The following is a 20,285-nucleotide window of genomic DNA, read 5'->3' as shown; positions in this document are numbered from 1 at the left end:
CTTTCTGATGTGGGTAGCCACCATTACCTATACGTTCAGTTATTTATACATATTAAAAAAAGAATTGTATGGTTTTACGCAGGTACCGAAATATTATAAAGTAACCTAATCCTAAAATGAGAGGATATTCTCTGGCTCAACTTCTTCAATGAAAAGTTAATCATTTAAATGTTATTTTCAACATGGCTTTAAAGGTGTCACTTTGCGTTGATGGAGGGGTCATTTGTTATGGAGTTTCCATTCCAGTGGGCTATCAAAGATACCCACTAAAAGAACTCAACAGTCCAATCTTGGGAAAATGTGGAAAACCATTATTCGAGGACTGGGACAAAGTGCTATACAATTGCTCCATGTACCCATGAAATATAAGCCATGAGATCCAAACACTCAAATTTAAATAGCATTTTTTTTGCTTGTGTGCTGTTATGTGAAATGGACAGCCTAGTTGTGGTCTGTTAGAAGGGGCCCATGTTTGGTGGAGATGAGTATCCTATACATTACATCTCAAGAGCTTCACAGCTGAGGTTTCATAACCCCCAAACATTTCTGTGTGTCAGTATGTGTGTGTGCGCGTGTGCGTTTATTCTCCAGACAAGGAGTCCTGATGTATTTACAAGTAACACATAAATAAATACCCAGACTGCTAGGACGCTAAATAATGTCTAAGCGACAAGGTTACAAACGATGCGTCAAGAAGCAAGTCAGATATCAGAGGGACCATTCCAACAACAACATCCCGAGCAAGTCCTCCAGTCCTCAGAAGTACGGCGACATCCGTCCTTTAACGCTGGCAAACAAACTCATCCTCCCTTCACTGACTGTTGATGGTGCTGCCGGGACACAGTGCACTCACACAAGGCTGGGAGGACCGTCCTTAGCAAGCCTTTATCCATCAACAACAGTATCGGAAGGTTCTGCTCCTTCTCTCAATCAGAGGATGATGTGAAGCAGATGGCCCACTTCTTCAGGTCCATTAGCTGCGAGTACGACACATCCACACCATTAATAGCCCATATTAACAATCAAGGCGGCGGTGTTTTCCTTGCACTCCGAGACATAAATTCAGGCAATCCTCAACGTGCGGTTGGTGGTGAGGGTGTGTGTGTGTGTATGTGTGTTGCAGCGCGTATTTGACTTTTGGTCTTGAAGTCTGTAATTACTTGCAAACTGAAAAGGTGACACACGACCTTTTGTAAATGGCTTCTGCAGTTTCAACTACTGTACTGTTCCATTTACTGCCGTTGCCCTCTGCAGCCAATGGGAGAAATACAAGCTTTTCCCTCTGCGTTTCAATGAATTGTATTGTCGTTGGCAACCATCCCAGCTCTGTTAACATAAGAGCGTGCTCCCTGTGGGTTTGCTCGCTCGCCACGGTCCGCTACGATGCCCACAGGATGTCTGGAGTGAGCGAGGGGGCCTCCGCGGACGGTGCCAACACGAGATGGCCCTCTGGGAAATAGTGGGAAAGAGCATGTGTGTGGCTTTCTGTGTTTGTAATGTGGCAGTGTGTTTACAGTGTGCTTACGGTGTGTGTGTGTGTGTGTGTGCGCGAGCGCATGCGTGTGTTTGTGTGCGTGTGTGTGTATGTGTGTGTGTGTGTGTGCGTGTGTGTGTGTGTTTATATGTGTGTGTGTGTGTTTCAGTGGGGTCCCAGGCCTGGAGGCCACACGTTCACATGACACCTGGTATTTAGGCACTCTTCCTGTAAACGCCAATTATGAAACAAATGTATCTTAATTACACAAATTTGTTAAACGGCGTATTACTGAACAGTCTGGGGGGGGGCAGCAGATCTGGTAGCATGTTTGAGAGCTAGAGTGTCACACAGCCTACAGGTGAGGCTGAACATCATCAAGAGGGCAACCATGTCTGTGGGGACTGCACATTCTGCACAGTACAGAAATATACTCCAAAGAAATAAATACATATCAGTAACAACACTTTCATAACACTCAACAATAACATCAAAGTTCAGTATTATTGGCTAACTGAATTTCCAGTCCAACTTCCCCATGGCGACTCCAGGGGCTACCACACCTACATTATAAGGATAAGGGTGTTCCACTGATTAGAACATGATTAGATGAAATTAACAACAATTTTGCATTTGCAGCAATTCCTAATCGCTATTACATTTCATGCATAACTCATTATAAAGCTATAAAAATGTTCTGTGGGCACAGATGAGAAGGGTTGATACATAGAATAACCTTCTTTTTTTGGCTGCTGAGAGAAATTGGAATGAGAGACAAAAGGAAGTCTGATTTGTCTGAGGTGTCAGTTTCTACAGTAGTTGTTATTGTGCTGTTGTTTCTGTTGTATCTGTGGCATACTCAAAGGGACTGCCAAACCTACAATGTGTTATTGTTAATAGTGTGTCAACAATGCCTGGAATCTGGCCAGGAAGTCATATACAGTACATACAGTACACACACACACGCACACACAGGGATGTTTTTAAGACTTCAGTTAGATTCATGCAATCATTTGTATTGGTGCATAGCAGACCCAGACTACTTCAGAACTAATCTTGAAACATTTAGGCCTGTTGGGTACATATTTGTTTGCCTTGCTTCCTTGTGTGTGAGTTGCTTCCTTTATATTAGAGTCACATTTTATTGGTAGATGTTTATTCTCATTTCCAACCATCTGCATACCTACTCAAACTCTTCCAAACACCAGAGATTCATGGAATAAAATGATTGCATGTTTGTTTTTGTTGGTTTAAATCCAAAGGCAATTTTGAGAAAAATGTGCTCCTGCCTGCAGATTTTCAATATTCAGATCTCCACAGTCATGAAGATGTCAAATTATCATGGACCAGACATCTTTAATGTTCTGCAATACAATTGAGAATAGCCATGGTATTTGAAATAATGATTTAAAAAGGAACGTCAGGAGTTGCCGATTGACCAATGCCCGTCTACTGAGAGTCTGAATGGCCAAACATGGGCCAACCTTCTCTTTGGCAAAACTCCATCTTCTTCATAGTTTATTTGCCAGGAAATCAGTCAATATGTAGACATGATTTCCCCCATGTGCATGTGCTGTCAGCAGCTCTTGCAACCAAAATGCAATAATAAATTCAAGTAAACAATTCCTAAAGTCGGGTTTGACCACAGTAGCGTTTCTATCCCTTGATTTGACCGCAACTGTAAGCAAGAAAGCCAGACTCAATTTAATTTTCTTTTTTTTTGTCCAATACAGCAATCTCAGCAGTAATTGTTCTGGGAGACTCAGTGGTTGAGGGGTCAGCTTGAATTACACCAAATTGCACCTCTACATATTCACTATCATGCTTTTATTTCTAAAAGGCAAAATGGCTGCCCACTTGTGGCTTACTTTCTGAATGACTGCGCATTTCCTAAATCCCAATCACGCAGCATGCACAGAATAAAGTTAAAAGATACCATTTCCATAATTCAGTCCTCTACTTAGAATAAGCCTACATTTGACACATGTCTGAGTCACTTTCTTTGAAAGAATCGGCACAAATCTTATTTGTCCAATACTCAATACAGAGTACATACTTCACAGCATACCCTGTGTTTGCTCAGCTCTTTCTCCAATTCAACACGGAAATGGCCAGAGGGGTAGACAAACAGCCTTAAAGGCGTCTCTTCCTGAGTAGAGCATTAAGAGTTGGCCGTTAAAGTTCTACAAACAAGATGCTAACAGGTTTAGGATGTGGACGCTGTATCGGTGTTGGAACTGTGGGAGGGGATTGGGCAAACTCTTTGACCAGGACCAGTATCTTGATCGGAAAACCAGATGGTTAACTGGAATTCTACTGTGTCTCAGTGTCTCCTTCACCTACCGTACCTCAGAGGGGTGTGTTACTTTCTCTTCCTCTTCGCCCTCTCTTTCTATTCGCCCTCTGAACACTCCCCAATCCTCTAACCATTCCCTCTTTCTCTCGGCTAACTTGTTCAACGTGTATGTTGAATACGTACACCATTCTCCCTCCCGTGTTGAGCTTCATGTTTCTGGAACTCTTCTATGCGTCCAGCACACTGACTTTCTCCATCCTTCCCTCTCTCCTTCTGTCCCCCCACACTGGTCAGTCCCTCTCCCTCTCCCTCTCCCTCTCCCTCTCCCTCTCCCTCTCCCTCTCCCTCTCCCTCTCCCTCTCCCTCTCCCTCTCCCTCTCCCTCTCCCTCTCTCTCTCTCTCTCTCTCTCTCTCTCTCTCTCTCTCTCTCTCTCTCTCTCTCTCTCTCTCTCTCTCTCTCTCTCTCTCTCTCTCTCTCTCTCTCTCTCTCTCTCTCTCTCTCTCTCTCTCTCTCTCTCTCTCTCTCTCTCTCTCTCTCTCTCTCTCTCTCTCTCTCTCTCTCTCTCTCTCTGGGACCAGTGGCAGCCCCACCCCAAGTATGACTGCACACTGGCAGCTGCTGTGAAAACTAATCACAGGCGAAGAAAGGGGATCTGCTGGCCGCTCTTCCTGTCAGCAGACATGTCAAGGTGAACTTGGGGGACTCCTTAAATAACCACCCCAGCGACCCCATGCTCCCCCCCTTCCCCCTCCATCAGGGCAGAGATTAGAGGAAGCCTCTTGTTTACAAGGATCATGGGGGGGGGGGGGGACTTTTATCGACAGCATTTGGATGGATGGGGAGATGATGGAAAAAGTTTGAAAAAAATGACCAGGGGTGGACAGGTGTAACTGACCCCCCCCCCCTCCCCTCCCCTGCAGATGTGGTTCTCAGTTGGCTCATTTTCTTTCAATGAACAGAACTGTCTGTCCTTATGGACTCTCTCCCACCCCCCACCCCCGACCCCCCACTACACCAGACATTACTCACCCACTCTTCCTCTCTTGCACTTGCGCACGGACAGTTTTTTCCCTACTCTCCTTGATCTGGCACTAGGTGCTGCTTTGGTCTGTCAGCAGGCTGGCTGTGGCCATACTCTGAGAGCTCTGCATGCCAGCTACCCAATGTGCCCTACAAGCCAAACCAGCATGCTGGCAATGGAGCCTGTCTGACAAGTGTTTGTACTTTGAGCAATAAAATAAAGTCACAATGTTTTCACACAGCATCGTCTCCCCAAGCGCCGCTCCACTTATAAGCCGGTCAAATTTAGATTGACGGACAGGCACAACTAAGCTTCTTTCACTGCAAATGTACAGTCACTAAGAATAGATGTGTCCATGTCCACTTTAATGTTAGAGTAAACACAACTCTGTTGTTGAGTGCAATATTGTGCCGGCAATAAATAAATGGAATCGATTATGATGGCTTAAAATAGGTGGGAAAAAATGATGAGCTACTGGGTTTTTGCTCCAATAACGAACCTTTGGAGCCTTATTCTTTGTTCCCCCTCCGCACACCAACCGTGCTGCCTAATGTCAATGTGACACATTGCGGACAAGTGGGATTGAAAAAATGATGTCTATGTCATGCAGCTCTTTAAATCTGTCTATCATGCCCGGCCCCATCCCAGATGGTGAGTGTATGCAAGTCTGTGTCTGTGTGTGTGTGTGTGTGTGTGTGTGTGTGTGTAAGTGGGCCCTGGCGGATGGCAGCGGCAGCCCTGCTGCCCATCTCATTCACCATTATTTTGGCAGGGGGGGGGGGTGGGAGAGGGTGAATGGAAGAGGGGTGAGGGTCAGCTATGCCAACGACGCCAGGCTGCCAGCCTGTGTGGCATTAGGAGGAGGGGGCGGGGAGGCGGGGGGTCTGTTCTCTGATTACAATCCAGCGAACACACTAGATGTAGCTTCCTCTCGGAGCTCGGCCAGGTAAATTGTCAAAGCCCACTTCCTGCCTCTCTGGCAGTAGGCTTAGAAGGCCTTTACCTCCCCTTGCCCCCTTTCCTGCTATCCTTTCTCATTCACTCCATCCCCCCTTTTTAACCAGGATTAATCCCCCCAGATAGGGGGGATGTAAGCTACAGCAGGGCCCTGCTCTGCAGTAATGCACAGAAGATAAGGGCTGTGTTATCGAGTCCCAGGAAGTGGCTGAACGAGTGCCAGTGACACTCTCTTCCCAAGATAGAACTCTAGTCACCTCGCATACATAAACACACACACACACACAGGGTCAGGAGTATGCAAACTCACACACACACCTGTGCACACTCTCTCTCTGACACATACCCGCAACTCCCGCCCCCTTTGACTCCAAGCATTGTCTCCACCATTGTTGTCTCCAGGCACAAAACAACTCAATCCGAGGAGTTTAGTTGATGGAGCGGAAAGAGTATTGCCAAGCAAATGAAGAGGCAACAGAGTTTGCCTTTTCTTTCCTTTTTCTGAATTGACATCCAAGAAAGTCCGCTTCAGCATGTCCCAAAAAGAACGTGGCCTGGATTCAATCATGCTGTTATCATGGTCTTAGTCTTATTCTATTCTTTGATTGACAACTTGAACACCACTTCAATAAAAAAAGATTACAAGTATCTAAGTTAATTTTATGATAGGCCAATTAATCCCGATTAGTCGGTTTCATCCACAACATGCGTGACTACTTTGATGGCAATAAATATTCACGTAAACACTGTTGGTGAGTGTTGGACAGGGCTGATAAACACTCACTCTCGCGTATTTTCACAGTCATAAATCTTAGGGGGGTTAACGTATACACACTGTATCCTCCGTGGGAGAAACACACCGCCTTTAACAATGCTCCAATTACAGATGGCTCCCTCCTCTCCCGCTCTTGTTTATCTGACTGGGCCACGGACTTCCTGACCTTTTGCTTGATGTTCACAATCACACCATGTCATACATATGAAATGAGAAATGTTCCTACATTTTGGTTCCTTAGACTTTAGCTACACTTATTTGTTATGACCTCCTGTACACGAACATTTAGGCCAAACATTTGTTTTATTTGTATTTCATAACACAGCCACAGCAAATCTGTCATCCTCTTAAGAAGGATGTGAAGTAAACTGGAATGTACCATATCTAGAGTATGTGGTTAGCTGTTCGTCAAAAACTAAAGGCATGCAAGTCATTAAAATGTATGATTAATGCCAATTCATGCCAATCAAAATAAAGTCTTAACCATAAGGCTTTGTGGAATATTCTAATCCAGGCTAAGAATGTGCTCTTGCGCAAAACCAGCTTGGTCAACATGTGACTGTGAGCTAATTGGAAGGTGACACACATAGGGCTTAAGCCGTCCCGCCAACGGTGCCATGTTTAGATATGAGAACATGCAATGCTTCACTCAGAGGGATGTACACATCTCCGCATAGCCAGACTGTTGACATGAAAGCACTCAGCGATTGAAAATGTCTGACTTGTTTATTTCCGACAACTCCTCTTAAAAATAGAATGTTTGAGTTCTGTTAAAGAGTTGGGCAATGTCATTGTTACAATAGCAGAAGTCGCGACACACATGTGTGACAGTCTTTATTGTTAATGTAAAAATGTGAACGCTGAATATGAGCAAATACCCACCTTGCTCTGCTTTTAGCATGAGGTGATTGTTCACTGGCTCACAAACATGTCAAGCCCAGAATAATACAGTGTCCTTCAACTGACAGCCTAAAACCTCCTCAACATGACACAGGAAACACTATTTATGTTATTTTCCTCGTGTTCAAAAGACAGGTGAGGCACTTCAACATAGCTTCAACAGAAGGGCATTTCAGTCAAGTCAGATAAAACTTCTGAGTCAATATCTAACACATTGTGTATGCTGATTTAACTTCTGGGAGAACATTTTGAGATGTAGCCGAGGCCTAAATAAACCTTTTTGCAAAACAAAAGCCTACAAAGTACAAGGATTTCACTTTGTGATGAACGACGCTCATTAATCTGTTCCCTGAGTTAATCAATCTTCAATTCTTTAACCACTATACCTCAGCCACACACAATTACACGCCATAACATATAGGCTACACTACAATAGTGGCTTGCTCTCTTGTCTTAGGGTCTCTTCACGGGGCCTCTTGAGGACCAGGGAAGTTAGCTCGCTATGGCTCTGGTCGCCCGGCACTGAAAATAAACAAAGGAATGGGAGCCATCTGAACGCTGTGTGCCGCTCTTTGATTGGCAGTAGCCAGGTGGGTGCTGAGAGCACTGTATAGCCATACATATACATATCCCACAGTGCACCGCAGCGAGGGCAGAGGGCTGGAGCCATTGGGCCGTCCAGAGGCCCCGTGTCATTGTTGAAAGGGACATCAATAGAGTGGTCTTTACACAATAAGAGTGGAGGTGATGGATGGGAGGCTGTAAGCGCAAAACGCTTACAGCCTACCATCAAGCGCAAAACGATAGCCGCAAACGATAGCCTTTAGAATATCCATAGCCTATGGTGAGAAGCCGTAAAGTCACAGTAGATATATGTTGTAGCCCTACCACCTCAAAAACGCTTCCCTGTGTGAGGCTGATGCATTTTTGTCGACTTCAAGCCAGACCTTATGCAATAGGTGGGTTCAAAACAACACAGCACGTCTTCACAGTACCCTTTAGCAGCAGTCTGAGCTGTGGGACCGGGAACTCACAAACAGTAAGCTCTGCCCATAAAACACACCGACCATCTGGGATGGTCAGAGTTGAAAGAGCTCCCCACACCTGCAACACGAGGCCCCCGTCTCTGGGCCTGTGACTGCGTGTGCGTCCGAACTGCTCTTCAGAGGACCTCCAAAGACATTCACTGACCCGTTAAAAGCCTAGCATCCTATTGACAAGGCCAATTAGCACTAATGTGTGGACGCTCTCACGCTCCCTGGTTCTCACAGACGTGTTTGGCTCAGGTGAGCAGGCAGACATATGTGGGCCCACGTGAAAATGTTCAAACACACACAAACACACCAAAACCATGACAACAAACACACAGAGACACGCGTCAGGTTCACCGACACCGTGATGTGTAGAATCATGTCATCCTATGCCGATGCCTCACAGACATTGGCATTCACAAATCCTTTAGGGTCCTGCAGACACACTCTACACTGCGTAATTACTTAATGACTGACACCAGAGGAGGAGAGCGGTGAAACAGGTGTCTGTGGTGACCGAGGTGGTTTCTCAAATGTGAGTCAGACGCAATTCTAAGTACAGCTCATTCACTTCAGTTAACCTAACTGGGATCCGCAAACACACACATGGAATTCTACTTGGATGGAATCATGTTTTAATGTCGTTCCAAAGCAAAGACTACTCCAGGATAATTTGAGTCCAAGGATGAGATTTTAAATCTTTCAATTCCATGGGTCACAATGCTCCACCACAATGGGACAACACTGTGTAGAAGGTGGCGGATATGGCTAGTTATCAGTGGGTTGCCTTGCCATACTTACCCAGGAATGCCCTGATGATGGCACCTCGTCACGCCAGATTCCATCATGAACCAATGTGACACAGAATGCCCTCTGCTGCAACCATTGTCAACTGCCACTGACCCAACTGTGCCCAAAATACACCTCCACCTGTCGTCATGGTGAAGCTGGCCCGAGGGCACAAGTGCAAAATGAGGGCGCCAGTTGGCATGCATAGTATCAAGTGTGGCAGATAGTGGTATACTAGTAAAACCTGTCGGATATCCTTGCATTTGTTGTCCCTTCCTGAAACCGCGAGGGGAACCCGCCATTGTGCCTTAGTGCCCCATGCTATGACTGGGTATCCATTTCCACTCTACTTTGATCTTTGATGCTTTTTTTACCCTCTAACCTTGATGTGATACTGTGTTTGTACAAACTGTTTATATTGCTGGCCTCCGTGTTCGTAATGAGAGATTTCACACAGTTAAGAAAACAAAAGCCTTGCATGCGCATGGGCCATTAGTTACCCTCAAGGGGGTGCCTTTCGATCATAAAAACATCATTACCTGCCTAAAGGTGTTATAAACCAACGGAGATAACCCTGACTTCTGTCACCTTACGCTGATTGCATGGGAGTTGCACACTGTTCCCATTGACGACCAAACATAACATAAATGATACCATCCCACTAGTAAAACCAAACTCTGAATGAGGCCCTTCGACTAGACAAGAGAAGCCTTTGTGCGGAAAAAACCCTTCCTTCAAAAGATCCTTATATGATTTTCTCAGGTAACAAACACCTTGAGGGGAAGATCTCACTAACAGGGATCAATATCTCACCCCTAGGCAGTAGCCAAGTGCCATAAACGTCCCACCCATACTACTCCTACCTACTTAAGGTAGTGACCCATATAAAGAGGGCAAATTCCCCTCACCCAGAGGGAGGAAACCAAAGCAAGATTTGAGCAGCTGTGATTAGTGGCGGTGGCTGAAAAGGACTCTTAACTACACCAGAGCGGAGCTCAGCTCAGAGGTGAGCCGAGTGGATAAAGGAGGACTTACCTGGTGGACACACACAGCCGTGGGTCGCGTCTCTGGCCTCTCGTGTCTTGGGAAGCCGAGCAGCCAGTTTCTAAAGAAGAGAGGAGACAGAGGGAAGTGTCAGAGCAAGCATGATCAAAACGTCTCTAATTCAATGTTATCGGGTGTGTTTATGCCCTGTCAAAGGCATACAACAGACATACTGTTGATGAACCCTGAAACAAATGACACAGACCCTTAACTTCAGACGAAGGTTCACATCTCAGTCAAGGAATTGTTCAGTTTTACAGGTGACCTCAATAAACAAACAACAGTGATTCCATGATCTGACCCTGAGCAGACACACAAGCACATCCCCACTACACACAGTCATCCAGGGCCATTCAGTGTACTTACTGTAAGAGGAGTGTCAGAGTGTGGTTTAGATGCTTCTAACAGGTGCTAGTGTTGATGTTAATATTGGTCTGCAATTCTGAACAATGTCATGTCATACTGTTTAAAGTTGGGGTTTTTTACATTATGCTATTTTTAACAAAGGCAAAGCAGTCACACGTTATACAAGGGAAACCAAAACCCTTCATATATCAACTTTCTGAACAACCACATATATATAGTGTGTGTTGTATAATACTGTACTGTAGCTTTTCTGTAAGTGCTCCTGACTGAGGTATTGGAGGGAATTAGGTTGTTGGAGTCCAACTTGCCAGACTCTTTCTCTAAAAATGTGTCTGGCTCAAGATTCAAAGTCACCCCAATGTTACAAAACTCTCATGGCAAATCACTCTCGGACTGCACTTCTGGACTTTCTGCTCTTAACCATCTTTATATTAATCATAAATAGTTACAGGAAGTTATTTGGCTGATACTGTGCTGGCACAGCTCCCTCCCTCCCTCTCTCTCAGCTGGAGAACTCTTTAGAAAGAGAACGACCCACCTCTCTGAGTAGACAGCCTTTTTTGTTCCTAATCTCCAAAGTGGCAGGTTAAACCTTGAACAAAATGACACTAACTGGAATTTTGGAAAACAGTCTTTCACCTGGATAATGTCAAGCAAAAATGCAATACTGAGAACACATTGCTAATGGGAATCCGAGCAGAGGAAACCCACTAAAAGCTGCCCAAAAACCACATGAAGGCTCACCATTGAAAACCCAAAGCACTTTTGGTCACCACTGCACACAGCTAACTGGGAAAAGCTGCATGACAAAAAGAAACATCAAAAGAACCCATCCTGCACAATTTGTGTTCATATCGTGCTCTCCTGTAGAGTGTCTGTGGTCTGACAATAACAAGGGCAGTCTCACTCGAGGGAGATAAAAAGATGTCTCGTATGTAATGTGCATGGATGTGGAGTGTGTACAGTGTTTATGATGCACACCGCAATCATAGCAGCTGATGTCCTCTGGCCTTTTGGGAATGGGGTGAGCAAGGGATGAGGGGAAGAGAGGGTGGGAAGGAGGGGTAGAGAGAGGGGGATGCATTCTCCGCCTCTCTGCCTCCCCACTCTAATGGTAACCCGATGCCGGAGGTTTTTGATCTGGTTTTAACATTCTATTTTAAAAAGGATGACAAAACGTTTTACAATCTCAAAGTTGGATTATTACTCAGGGAGTCCAGGGGCTTTGGGTGCTCAGGGGCCCTTTCGCCACAGAGCCTTTTGCGTGATGGTGACCCACTATCATGGCTGCATCTCTATTACCAAACTTGGTGGGACAGAGGAACCATGGGACTTTGAGGTATATTTCTGTAGTTCCTTACAGAAACCTACACCCCTATTTGACTCATGCTGATTTCTATAGCAGATGAGCTATTAGCACTTGGGTGTCATCAATCACATGGTATTAAACCTTTACAACCAGGTCATAAGACATCTTATTGATCTCATGTTCAGTTAGCAGGTTTGCTTACATGTACCATTTATGGAAGATGTTAGAGGACTTGTTTGCCTGTTGTAAATTATGCACCCTTCGTACTAACATGTTTTTACAACTTTGGTTTGTAAAATCAGGTAAAGAAGCTTTAGTAGTCTCCAGTTGTCTCTGACAAGGGTCCAAACTCAGCACGCATCTAGAATGCAATACGGAACTATTGCATTGGTTGCTATTTGGAAATATGAAAATGTATGAGGTGCTACATGCAGTTTAACATTGACAAAGGTACTTCATAATCATTTGTGCTGTAGTGCTTTTAGTCCTAATCCTTTGTTTAAATTATTCAACGAGGTTAATCACCCGCTTTGCAAGCCTACTGAAATGCTATGCAGAATCAGGCTCTGACTGACAGTACGCCATAATAATTTTGATAAATCTCAGAGGTTGCATGGACACTTCTCTTAGAGTGGGCGGTTTGCATTCGACTGTCTGATTTGCCTACAAATAGGTTATTGTTGTGCACACACACACCACATACACACGAGACTTCTGCACACACACTAACAGAAAAAAGCACAAACACTTGCATTCCTTCACAAGCTACAGAAACAGATGAAGCACAGTATGGAGATGACTGTTGTGTGTGTGTGTGTGTGTGTGTAGGTGTGTGTGTGCGCGTGTGTGTGTGCGTGTGTGTGTAGGTGTGTGTGTAGGTGTGTTTGTGTGCTCTGTCAGTCGTCCTGGCCAAAGTGCCTCAACACTACACATAGTTTACACTGTGCTGGGTGACGGATCAGTTGGGAACAGAGCGCAGAAACCTGTGCAGAGGGCGCCCGTATTTCTCCCTTTTCCACACCTCTGTTTCTGGCCTGAAACTAACACCGAGCTTGAGCACCTTGAAATGTGTGCTCGGCCTCAGTGCGGCCTGTGGAGACCACTTTGCGGTTAATTGTAAATGTTAAACAGGCCACTTTTAGGGTGAGATAATGGTGTATTCGGGGGTGGGGGGGGGGGGGTTGAGGTTGGAGGTGCATGAGTGAGCACACGGGCCTAAGTAAGAGCATTTGTCATTTTTTCACTATTTGATTTAGCATCTGATGATTTAAAATTAAAAGTTTCAGAGACAGTGAACAAGCTTCTGCCCAAACAAACTAAAGAGAAAAAAATGTGTGTTTTGAAAATAAGTAAAAATCACAACGTTTTCTTAACAGTATTTTAAACAACATGGAGAGTGGCATATGTACGACTACCTGTAGATCCACAAGTAAGTGACAAAAAGGCTAAAACATTTTCCCATAAGCTGTGGGAAACTGTACTGGTCCCGAAAGAATCATGGAAAATAGTGGGAAATAATTTCAACTGGTACAAGGGAGATTTTCCAAAGAGGAATCCAACTACGAGTCAATTAGAAGAAAAAAAAAGAGGCACTGGACTGTGTTGTGTGAGAAGGCAAGCTTCCATGAACGACCACATCTGTTGTTGCGTCACATTAATAATGGGTATTTATATAAACAGTGCTAAACAAAGGGATGGACTAAGATGCCTGAGGCAAGATCTTTTTTATCGGGCCCCATGCTCCCTCAAAACACTTCATTCAACCTGGAATATTTGTCACATGCATGAAATAAACAAAGTTGTAAATCTCCTTTCTTGCATGACGTGTAACATATTTTCTATCTACCATTTTGTATTTGAAAGTTGTCTTTGGTCATCACTTCTTTTGCAGCACCTTGACAGCTGTGGTGACCGGGGCTGCAGAGAACAGCTGAGTTCTGGCACCATACAGAGGGCGTTTGGAAACCGGCCCCGACATAAAGAGCATTTACGACGCACTTAGTGAGAGTGAAGAGGGCATGATGAACAAAGGTATGCTAAAGTAAACACGGCAAGGGAAAACCTGGGCACTGCGGGACTTTAAAAAGGGGAGAAGATGTTAGTATAGCTGTGGAAGTGGTCAATTTAAGGGCTACGTCTGGATGCGTTGAAAACATGGTTTCTCTAATTGTGTTCTAAACCATGATTCTGAGGCAATGAACTCAGATAATTCATTTTGTAAATAAGTAACATTTCTTGGGGTGATGATAGGGATGTTACCTGTGATCACACAGAGCAAATGCAACCCGCCGGCGTGCGCTTCAGTAGGCTATTCCACGTTTTCCTGAATCTACAGGTTCAATTGTAGTAGCTTATAAATTTAATTAAGGGCTGCTGTGTGCACTATTTAACCATAGACTGTTCCGAGTTCAAAACGATATAATCATGCTATAAACGAGCAGGACTGAATTAAGCTGCTTTGATAATTAAAGTAATCGGTAAGATAGCCTTGATAAGCGATGCACATCCTTTCCAGTTGGTAATTGAAGTATTACCCAAACATTCCTTGTTTGTAGTAGGCTAGCCTAGGTCTATAAGTAAAGTAAATGTACTTGACATACGTTAAAACTCTCATATCCCCCCCCCCCCCCCCCCAAAAAAAAAAAAACAGTAGGAAAGTTAATTTTAGGTTTTGTATATATTATATTGGATGTGAAAAGGGAGCTTTAATATCCGTTAATGTGCTTTTAATGTTCCTCAAAAATAACAGTAGCAAGTCTAACAACGGAATCCTTACCTCTTCCAAAATCTGATCGAGGCGTCCCAAGATAACGGGTTCCACCTGCTCGAGAGAGATCCACGCGGAGACCTGTGTTTCTCTCTGCTTTTCCAGATTTAGTATCCGGGAGTGCAGATCCGAGGTCCGAAGGAAAACCAGTAAGCAAACTCCAAAAGACAACACCGATAAAGCGATGCACACAGTTATAGCAGACAGGTCTTTACAATTCCTCCAAAAGGGCTTTTTACAAGGGTAGAACTCGTTGCAAGTCCTCCCCACTTTAGATTGATCAGCAGCTCCCCATTTCTGATCTTCTTCCATGTTTGTTATACGTGTTTATTCGCTTTTTATCCGCCACGAAATTCCAATATTCATGAGAAGAAAGATGAAAATATTACAGTTTTGGAGTCGAAATCCTAACCTAACTTTTGAACAGAGGGTCGCCTCGAGCAAGTTGCAGCTGCCCTCTCCTTCTGCCTGCTATCCTCAGATGAGTGTCTATATCAAAGTGACAATATGAGACATTATGTAGATTTTGATTAATCAATAATTTATGTCCGATTTCAAAGGGAGCTCTATTCATTTGCCGTGTTGTTCGGCTATGCCATCTGATCAGGTCTTCAAAGTGGTCCTGCAGTGTCTAACAGACTACTATCTCTGCAAGATCACCAGTCAGTGCGCACGTTGTAACCCGACCCGCTCGCTACTGCACTGGTTACCATGGGCCTTTTGCTCCACTGTAGAGTACATGCTCCTCCTATGAGTTTATTTAGGCTAAATGTCGGGGCGGGATTCACGGCGGTGTTGCTGCCTTCCCCCTTTGATCCAAGCAGCTCGCGCAGGATATTTTTAGGTGCGTACAGTTAAGATGCGAAGTGAACTCGCTCCATCGCCTTGGCTTTCAGCACCAACGCACTGTATTCAACTTACCACAGCAAGTGAACTTCAACTTGTATTTTGTAATTAGTTGAGAATACCCCGAATCCTGCAGTCTTCATGCATTCAAAACATGAAGTCCTTCAAGTTGTTCTGAAATGCTTTCACTGTGCAGCCCTGGCTGTGCACAGAATATCAAAGGTTGGCACACCCATGTTTTGCGCGGCTAATGCAAACTTATCGGCCTCTTCCACATGATATAAGGAAACTCAATAATATCATAGGTGAAGCTCATGAACTGATGATGCTGAAATTGTTAATGCTGTAGTGCAACTTCCCATTATGGATCAACAACGTTCTATCTATAGAAATCACTTATCTTTAAATGTAAAAATCACTAAAGGTCTATAGGACAACCTCTGGGGATGAAGAAACTGGAGAATTACCATATCACGAAGTCACTTTGAAAGTGCCATATCAATACATACATTAAATACCAGCCCTACACATTTACGTTTTTGGACAGGGCTCCACAAATTGACTGTCAGCCAGAAGTCATGACCGAACCCAACAGATCGAGAACAACACAAGGTCAAGAAGACTACTTCAAATGAAAGACCCAAATTCATCTTTGCTTTGGAACCATTTTCATCCTAGTTTCACTGATTTGTCTAGGATGTGTCTGTTTAGGAAGGCTTTAGTTCTTTCATTTAGAAATCCAATGAAAGTGACCTTGTTGGCCAAATAATGCTGTTTCCTGACAAAAGTTATTTCAAATTGCAAACACTTTTTCAAGTTGAACCTAATAGGTTTGTCGATTGCTTTTGGCTATGGTTGCCCATGTGTGAGAGACCTGAGCCTACCATTGATTAGTTGGCAGTCAGTGACTAAAACACTGTAAAACTGCTGAGTTGGGCTCAGTGTTCAATCAAGTGGAGTGTTAGTGTGTTGAGTTCATATACTTACTGCATGTACTTGTTGTACTTGTGTCAACCAGTATTCTTTATTACATAAACTGTCATTCATCACCGTGGCCCTAACATAAAACTGATTGATTTTATGATGAAGAGTACAATACTATGAAACGGTTTATTTGACAGTTTAATTGTGATTAAGGCACTCTTCAACTCCAACGTTCAGTGGGCTGTATGCAGTGGTACAGTGTTACAGTGCTACGTTCACATGTCTGTAGAGAAAAGGAGCCATAACCCACTGGATTAACTCTGAGGTTTATCAAGGGTTTTTATTTGTAGTATCTCTCACAGGCGGGCCAGACAGTAGCAATGCTCACTGCTTGCTGGAGGACAAAAGAACACTTGTCCCCTGGCTGTGTGTGCATGTACAGACTGCTGGCAGAGCAGAGATTTGGCACCGCATATTGAACAGACAAAAAAAAAGAAAAGTGACTTGCTACAACAGAAAGATTTTAATCAAATGTCATTTAGTACAGGATTATACCACATTTTAGAAAATGTGTTTTATATTAAAACAATAATTACGTTTGACGATAAAGAGACCATTCACAATCCTACAATCATCCCCACTGTATATTGATTAATCCTTCAAATTGCGTGGTACGTCGGTTACATTAAAAGCAATGTTTGTTTGATGTTGTGCTGCCTGTAGCAACTACAAGTGTGGTTTTGACAGCAGATGACTTGCTGGCCACCAAAATCAAGATGGCCGACCTCAAGCAGCGGCTGTGTAATTGCGTTTACAAAACCACATGGGTGGTTTAGATTTTCAAGGGACCACAGAAGGCTTTAAAAAGCTAATGGAGAATTTCCTGACTTATATCTTCTGACGTAAATGTAGTCGGACCAAGAGATGTCCCCTTTCGACTGTCAACCACATCTTAGTGCTACTGTACGGTCCGAGCTACTAAGGTTTATGACTTGGTGACTCAGGTCCATTAAGCGTTTGTAATAAAGTCGGTTCTCTAAGCCCTTGTAATTACGACATTGCCCTAGCCAGCTGGCTTTGTGATTCTGGAAGGTAAAAAACCTATTTGAAATGAAACCAGAAAACGTATGGCAATCATTGGATTCAATTAAATCAAATGATAACTTAGATGGAACCAAAGCTAGAAGTATGATGCAGTAGGAAGAGAGGATCCAGAGGATGGATTATTTTGTTTATGTCTTTCTTAAAATGACAGGGATTATTAAGAATAAGGTTTTGTGACGTGTCTTGAACAATATTACAGTTCAGGGAAAGCCATTATAATGTCCAAGGTCTTTCACTAACCTATACTTTCCAAACAGGTATTGAAAAACTTAAAGAAAAGGTTCAAATGACTGAATTACTAAATGTCTTTACAAAGTACAGAAAAGTCATTTGATGGTACGCTTCAGCACAAGGGCATCTGGTTCGGTTTGCAACATGAACATTTTCTGGTCAAGTGCTCAGTAATTATGTGTGAGTCCAATACCTCAGCATCTGCACTGGCAGCAAATTCTGCCCCTCTCTGAAATTAAAGCAAAACTTGCCTTAGCAGCTAATTACTGTCAGCTAATTGGGGATTGGAATCAGCCAAGCTCCCTATTTGAGAAAATCGCTTGTTTGTTTCTGTCTTAAGTGTTCGTTTATGGTACTGAAGTGATGCTATCTTCTGTGCCTGAAGGCATTGTTGAGGCGTAGTGGATGGTGGATGTCTGTACATGAGAGGGGGATGCACTTTGTCAGTGACAGTAGAGCCCAGAGTCTTGTTTTCTACATTAGAAGAACATACTACACTCTGTATGCCAAATGGCTAGACACACAAACACAGATGCAGTTTGTCATTGACCCCACACTTAGAAAACCCTGCACCAGTTTCCTAGTATACAGCTCCTTCAAAACATACAATGTGTTATTTATCCCAGTTCCTAGTCACAGGATACAGTCCATGCAGCCATAACAATAGATATTAGTTATTTACCCATGAGGGGCTTCACCCACAGCTTATACTGTATATATATATATATATATATATATATATATATATATATATATATATATATATATATATATATATATATATATTGGCAGTCAGGGTAGGAGTCTACATATATGACTCCTTTCCTTCACACTGGTCCACATTTATTCTACACATTATTTTCGGTATGAAGGCCAGAGCGATCAACAGTAGCTTTCTTTAAATAGCTCATGTTTCTGTCAGACCAATACCAAGGTGGCAACGGGCAAACTTAAAGCTTTCCTGGATAAAACGGAACATAGAGTTGACAGTGTCAGGGGATATGTGATGCAGACTCTGCAGCAATAAGGCCTTCACAGTTAGTTAAGAAAAATAGAATGAAATGCATTTGAGAAGTCTGAGCTGTTGAAGTGTGAAGTCAACACTGTTTCTTTGTAATTCTTCCCTTTTTTTCTGGAATTTATGACAGGGGGTACATTGTTACGCAATGCTTGTTGGATCTATTAAAAACATGTGCCAAGCACCCTATAACCAGACTTGTTTGGCAACCTAGTGCAGAGCGATTGACAACAGTCATAAGCATGTGAGCCAATTTGTGGGAAAACTCAATTAGATCCCTGATATGTACCATGTCACTGTACACAATATGTAACTTAAACTAGTCAGTAATTGTCTGCATAGTAACTTGGCACATTTATGACTCCATAGTTGATTACTGAGGCCATGTAACTACACAAAATCTAGGCCGTGAAAAATTGTGCACCACTTTCAAGCTGTTAGCGCCCTCAAAGTTGTTATTTCTTTGAATAATGAGGCAATCACCCTCAATTGATGAGGGAAGCCTTTTTCCTGTGATGGGGAGACAATTGCCGCTATTCGTCTTGAATGTTCAGTCATGGTCCATCTTGGGTGATACTGAGGCGGAAAGATCTCAAGTTCAAGAGGATGTTCACACAGTCCCTGAGGATAATTATTCCTAATGACTTGCAGGTGTGTCTGGCTCTCTGGACAAAAGTCCTGTCGTGGTAGGGATGGTCCATGCTAGCCGCATGCTAACTCAATTATCAACCACAGTGAAGGACCTGTCTGTGCTAGCATGCTAACTCCATTAATAACCATAGAAAAGGGGTGTCAGAAGGTCCCACAGGCATTTATCTGTGATTGGACCACCATGCATTCTCTATTACTATAGAAAACAGTGTGTTGATAGACTGCTCAGCCCAGGAAGGATGCAATGATTCAGAGGATTAAATTACTACAGAAGCTTTTCGATCCAGATGGAATATCTCACATGTAAGGGGGCTTGGTCATGTATGCTTGAGGAAAATTTGATTTGGCTCAAGAATGGGAGTTGAAGAAAAACCAAACAAGATTGCGAGCAAGAGCCTCTTTCTGATCCCTCTGGTTCACAGCAGGATCATGCAACTGTGGCAATTAGATTTGAAAATTACAACCTTACTCCCTCTGTTCAAGGAGATTACATAGTAGGACTGTCACAGCTGCACTTGTTCAAAGGCCTGCACAGTCCTGCATGGGTTCTAATGAGGTCCAATTGGTTGATATCTTTGGCTTCATCCCCGTGTCTCAGTATTTTTATGTTGCTCCTCTGTCTCTGTCCCTGTTGCCTCCTCCATCTCTCACTCTCTGTCCGTGCCTGGATCCTCTATCAGCGCTCTCTCTCTGTCAGTGTGTCTTGCTCTCTCAGTCCATCCAGAGTTCCTCATCTTTCTTAAACAGCACACTGCAAGTTAAAGTGGAAGCCTGTGTCTAG

General features: G+C 43.6%; 1 protein-coding gene across 1 annotated transcript in view; it reads right to left on the bottom strand.

Moving 5' to 3' along the window:
* The window catches only part of LOC146268154 (uncharacterized), a 32,361-nt gene extending 16,949 nt beyond the window's left edge, over positions 1-15,412 (bottom strand). Inside the window, exons 1-2 of the mRNA XM_084708891.1 lie at positions 14,740-15,412; positions 10,280-10,349 (exon numbers count right to left, since the gene is read on the bottom strand). Of these exons, the coding sequence (XP_084565017.1) occupies positions 10,280-10,349; positions 14,740-15,042 (373 nt within the window). The 5' untranslated portion in view covers positions 15,043-15,412. The remainder of the gene's footprint in view (positions 1-10,279; positions 10,350-14,739) is intronic.
* Positions 15,413-20,285: the final 4,873 nt, after the last annotated feature.

This window comes from Hypomesus nipponensis, chromosome 11, assembly GCF_054491055.1.
Source record: "Hypomesus nipponensis isolate SF chromosome 11, ASM5449105v1, whole genome shotgun sequence".
Classification (NCBI taxonomy): Eukaryota; Metazoa; Chordata; class Actinopteri; order Osmeriformes; family Osmeridae; genus Hypomesus; species Hypomesus nipponensis.
The sequence above is the reverse complement of the archived record's forward strand: the minus strand, read 5'-3'. Positions and strand labels throughout refer to the sequence as shown.